Below are 5,919 nucleotides of genomic sequence, written 5' to 3'. Positions count from 1 at the left end.
TAGAGGTCTATAAAAATACGGTAAATATGTATAATGTATATATAATAATTAGAAACAAAATATGTACATGTATGTATGGGTACATATTATATATTTACTGAAATAATAGCTAAACATAAACATTAAACCTATATAATCTTATAACCGCATTCACTTGAAAAAATCTGTCAATTTCGTTTGCGATTCTGTATTTATATTTTGTGTATGTTTTTCAAGTTCGTAAATTTTATCAAGTATGGTTTTATCAACCGCCACATATTCTTAAAACTTGTGAAGCGTCTCCAATGCCTTTAAAGCGTCTCGTTTTTTTTTAATATCTTCCACCTCTGTATCCAAAATGTGTGATGGGCGGTCTTCATCTTCACTGTCATTTCCGTCTATACACGTGCTCACATAGTTTTGAACAATATCGTCGTCGGTGTATTCTCCGGCGGTAGTCACGTCGTCGTCAGTCTGTACGAAGTCTTCAAAGGTTTGCGTTGACACATTACCAGTAGTATCGTGGTACACGAGCTTGGCCCATTCATCATTGCTAGGTCCAACTTCAAGCTCCTTTTCATGTTCAGCCTTATTTTGCTCGGTCAGAAAGTCTTGTTCAGCTGGACCTATACTGAACCCAGCATGCTTGAAGCAGTTTTTGACAGTTACGTCACATACTGTATACCATGCTCTTCTTGCGAACTTGGCCAAAAGTACATTAATTTCGGGGTTAATGTTTTCTTCGAAGCAGGTAAGCGTATGCTTTACGACTTCTCTGTGATAAATCCGTTTGAATGTGCGAATGATACCTTGATCTAAAGGTTGAAGCTTACTGGTGGTATTGACAGTACCGTCTTTACCATAAGGGCACACGGGGCCCGTGCCTAGGGCCCCCGTCCACACGAGGGCCCCAGAAGACCGATATTACTCGCTTACATTACCCTTTTTTTCCGAATGCAGGATGCACCCAAATTAATTACACTACAACTCCATCTGGCGATCACCTATACAAACCACTTCGATTCCAAAGTCGATCTTACCTGTACGTTTACTCATCAAAACAGATGTCGATATTGTCTCTGGCTGGGGAATCCCCAAATTATGTGTGAAAGTCGCGCAAAGTGGCGTGATTTAGTATTGTTTAATAAAAATTAAGTAAGACAATAGAAGTTATAACTTTGAAGTGATCGTTTCGTTAACAAATCATTTCATTATGTCGAAAAGAACATATTTAAGTGGTTCACAAAAAAGAAAAAAAATTGTAGCTCAAAAAGAAGTAACCGAAAAGCTTCCCAAGCTCACTTCATTTTTTATGGTTGAAGAAACAGACAAACGGACTGATGGGACTGATTCTTCATCCCCATCACCTCAAGATCAAAATACTCAACAGGAAAAAGAGCTTATGTGTGAAGATAATGACAAACACACATCAGACGCTGAACCCTCAACTTCAAGCTACTGTGAGTTAATAGCTGCAAGCTTGGAGAATGTATCTCCAAGTCCTGATCCTGATCCTGGTTCGTACCATGATGAAATTTTAACGAAAGAAGTACGCGATATTTGGATTCAGAAAGGGTCAGAGTTTTTCCAAAATAAGAATTGTGACTTTTCCAAGTCTTCTACAAGTTTTCCAGATTTACGTGGTAAAACAAAAAGTAGAGACTTGACTAAAAATATTTTCACCCGTAAATTGACGAATGAGGAGTCTGTAGAAAGAAAATGGCTACTTTATTCACCGTCGAAGAAATCTGTGTACTGTTATTCCTGTCGTCTGTTTAATACTGGACATAATTTAAGTTCTCCAAATGGATATAAAGACTGGAAGCATATTAGTAACTTATTAATGAATCATGAAAACAGTTTACAGCACAGGCAATATATGATGAATTATATCGCAAGAAGTAAATCTACTGGACGAGTTGACAGTGAGTTGTTGTCCCAATATAACGCAGAAGTCAATTATTGGAAGAATGTACTTAGAAGAATTGTTGCAGTAGTGAAATTTTTGGCTTCAAGAGATCTTGCTTTTCGTGGTGATAGTGAGATATTGGGGTCTCAAAATAATGGGAATTATTTGGGATGATGCTTAGAATTGATTAGTGAATTTGATCCTTTTCTTGCTGATCATATAAAAAATTGCGGCAATCGTGGAAAAGGAAGTACATCATATTTATCTGCAAATATTTGTAATGAATTTATTAATTTAATGGGACAGCAAGTTTTAAAAACAATTGTTAATGAACTAAAATCAGCAAAATACTTCTCAATTAGCGTGGATTCTACGCCAGATCTGTCCCACGTTGACCAATTGACTTTTATCGTTAGATACGTAAAAGACGGAGAGCCTATTGAGAGGTTTTTGCAATTTTTGCCTATGGATGAACATAAAGCACGATACATAGCAGATACAATTTTAAACTTGTTTGATAGCCTTAATATTCCTATAAAAGGTTGTCGCGGACAGAGCTATGACAATGCATCAAATATGGCTGGAAAGTATGCTGGTGTTCAGTCAATAATAAAAAAAAAATGTGAATTTGCAATTTTTGTCTCATGTGCGGCACATTCACAAAATTTAGTGGGTGTTCAGGCTGTTGAGTGTGTTTCTGAAGCAGTAGCATACTTCCAGTTCGTCCAAAAATTGTCTCAGCCTCGACCAAACGATGGAAAATTATGGCAGAGCATTTGGGTGCTAATGCTATTAATGCTTTGCAGAATTGTTATTTAAATATTTCTGAAGCATTGTTATCAGATGCTAGTAACGTCAATCAACCAGGAGAAACAAGAAATGAAGCCCAAAGCCTAGCAAAGAAAATGGAAAAATTTGAGACTATTCTACTAACGGAGATATGGAACGATCTTTAGGAATTATGAATAAAACAAGCTTAAGTTTACAGAATGGCACTATGACCATGGACGTTGCGACAAAACTTTACGCATCTCTGATTGATTATGTTAATAACGCACGTAATAATTTGGATAAGTACGAATCGGCCGCTAAAGAAAAAAATTCAAACGCTGATTATAAAGATAAGTCTGAGAGAAAAAGAATTCGCAGCACACCCATTACTTTTTTTGAAGGATCATCAGAGACTATACAGTTGAATGGCAAGGAAAAGTTTCGTGTAGTTACGTTTATTCCTATAATTGACACATTATATGCACATTTAAAAAATCGTTCGGCAGCATACCAAGAAATTTATAATCGTTTTAGTTTTCTTTGTCAGTTAACAACAATCGATTCTGATGAGTTGACCAAAAAATGCAAAGAATTTGCTGAATTCTATCACGAAGACGTCAATGCATATGAACTCAAAACAGAATGTTTTCATTTAAGAGAGTATTTGAAAAACACAGCAAAGGAATCAGTGGATATAAGTATCTCAACCTTACATAACCTAATAAAATCTGATAAATTAGAAGCCACTTATCCAAATGTTGAAGTTGCTACAAGAATATTCCTTTGTTTAATGGTCACCAATTGCGAACAACAATGCTACAAGAACGACTAACTAATTTGTCAGTAATGTGCATAGAAAGTGATATCCTTCAAAAAATTGACTTTGAGGATATAATAGAAGATTTTGCTCAAAAGAAATCTCGAAAGAAATCATTATCTTAATCGTAACTAATTCAAACCAACAGCGTATATATGATAAGTATGCTGCAGATGTGAATTGAAATGATCTAATTAATATAATAATATTATGTAAGGTGCAACCGAATCAAATGCGAACATTTTAGGGGGTGATATTATATCACTTATCAATACGAATAATTTTAGGTCATTAATTTCAGTATAAATGTATGAAGCAACTGTTTCTTTTTCGCGATTCCAGTATTGGCTCCATGATAAAGTTGTTCGTATCGAGAGTACTATCACCCCCTAAAATATTCGCAATTAATTCGGCGAACATCTACAAAGTATATTTGATTTAATTAAAACATCATAACGAACAAATCTTTGTATCATTCACTTTACTGTCCAAAAGGGCCCCAAATTCCTCTGTGCCCAAGGGCCCTGGCATGGTCTAAGACGGCCCTAGGTATTGACAGGCAAAAATATAACTTTGACATTTACAAGTATTGGTAAGTTTCGTATGGACAGTACAGTTGTCAATAAAAAGCACAATTTTTTTTCGGTTGTTCTTCATTTGCCAATCTTTGAACAATTCCTTACTCATCCAAGCTTTTGTATTACTCGCATAATCAACGGGTAGAGTCTTGACACCTTTAAAGCATCTTAGTCGCTTAGATTTCCCAATGATTAGAAGTGGGAGTTTGTCTGTACCGGTCATGTTAACACATTGAAGAATAGTAAGGCGTTCCTTGCTTTGTTTTCCTCCGTGACATTTTTCGCCCTTGAAAATGAATGTTTTATCTGGCATACATTTGAAGAACAAAGCAGTTTCATGGGCGTTATAAATATCGTTTGAATCGTATCCTTCTAAAAGACTCGGCAAATCTTCAATCCATTGGTTGCATACTCCCTGATCCACAGATTTACTTTCTCCGGCTGATTTTTTGAAATTTATATCATTGCGTTTTTTAAAACCCTCGAGCCAGCCGTTACTAGCTGAAAAATTTTGGATTCTTAATTTTGTAGCGAAGTCTTTAGATTTTTGTTTCAGCAGTGGTCCATCTATGGGAATGTTCTTATCGAGGGTTTGTTTAATCCATACTAACAGGCGCTTCTCAACGTCGAGAAACTCAGAAATCCGGCTTCTCTTGATATTTCCGTGTCCCTCAGAGCACTGAGACATAATTAATTCTTTTTATTTCACAATTTTATAATAGGTGTCATAAAATAGCAAAAGTAAACTGTCGCTTATAGAGGTGTAGGCAGGTAGCAATCTCAATTAAAGAGGTTCACGCATGAAAAATGACTGTCACTTATACAGGTTTTGTTTCTCACATATAGAGGCAAAATGACGGGACCTGGCAAAAACTCTCATTAATAGAGTTCTCGTTTACCCAGTTCTCACTTATCCAGGTTCAGCTGTATATATAATTATGGTCAGAATATTCTGGCCACCTTGAACGGCTACGGCTAAATCAAAAACATTAAATGTGCTTTACTATGACTTACATATTACAGCAAGTTGTATTGTGATTATTCAAAAGGAAACAATTAACACTGTTTAAATTAGAGATATAAAATTGAATGAAACAACATCTAAATAAGCCTTTTTCTGAATTATAACTTTTTTCACTCAACATCACTTCACTCGATGAGTTACGGACATAACTTTTTAAAACACTGTTTATATGTAACGCTGCTTATTTTTTTTATTGTTGATCTTTTCATGGATGAAGGGCAATTATTCAACTCTTCTTTTATGATAACCAGGGTGCCAACTTTGACTTTATCGCAATAAAATTTATTCTATTTGCTTCTTGGTTTTAATTGATTGAGATAATCTCTATGCCAGTTTTTCTAAAAGTGTTACTTGACCTTTCTTATGCACTGCCATAATAACTTATTTGTTGGAACCTCGTGTCACAGGCACTTCTACCTTACAAGACATGATCAAGTATGTGGCAACGCCGCAAATTGTTGGCCATGTGCGTCTACTTGAGAGTCTACACGACTAGTATTCGCTATTTGCACGTTGACGCCAGCGCCTGAAGTGTCGGTTTTAGAAACTTTACAGTAAATAAATTCCAATCCAAGAAATTATACACGCTCAAAAAAAATAATTATTTAATACAATTTATTAAGTTTTATCCTGCAAACTATGCCACCATGTCAGAAAGCACTTTTTTCGTGTTCTGTAATTCATTGTTCAAATACAACGCGTAATTCAAGTTTCGAATTTTATTGTTTTCCAATCGCAAATTCACTGTTTCCACACAAATTACAGAGGCGACTAAATTCGTTAGGTGCAGTCCGAAGGCAACAGTATGTATAAGAATTTCGTTATTTTATGAATATATATT

At 35.5% G+C, this 5,919-nt stretch overlaps 1 protein-coding gene across 1 annotated transcript in view; it reads right to left on the bottom strand.

The window, feature by feature from the left end:
• Window positions 1–261: 261 nt before the first annotated feature.
• The window catches only part of LOC112904670 (tigger transposable element-derived protein 4-like), a 12,599-nt gene continuing 6,941 nt past the window's right edge, over window positions 262–5,919 (bottom strand). Inside the window, exons 3-4 of the mRNA XM_025975316.1 lie at window positions 4,091–4,733; window positions 262–863 (exon numbers count right to left, since the gene is read on the bottom strand). Of these exons, the coding sequence (XP_025831101.1) occupies window positions 262–863; window positions 4,091–4,733 (1,245 nt within the window). The remainder of the gene's footprint in view (window positions 864–4,090; window positions 4,734–5,919) is intronic.

Source organism: Agrilus planipennis, unplaced genomic scaffold (genome assembly GCF_000699045.2).
Source record: "Agrilus planipennis isolate EAB-ADULT unplaced genomic scaffold, Apla_2.0 scaffold211, whole genome shotgun sequence".
NCBI lineage: Eukaryota > Metazoa > Arthropoda > Insecta > Coleoptera > Buprestidae > Agrilus > Agrilus planipennis.
This window is presented reverse-complemented; position numbering and strand designations above follow the sequence as displayed.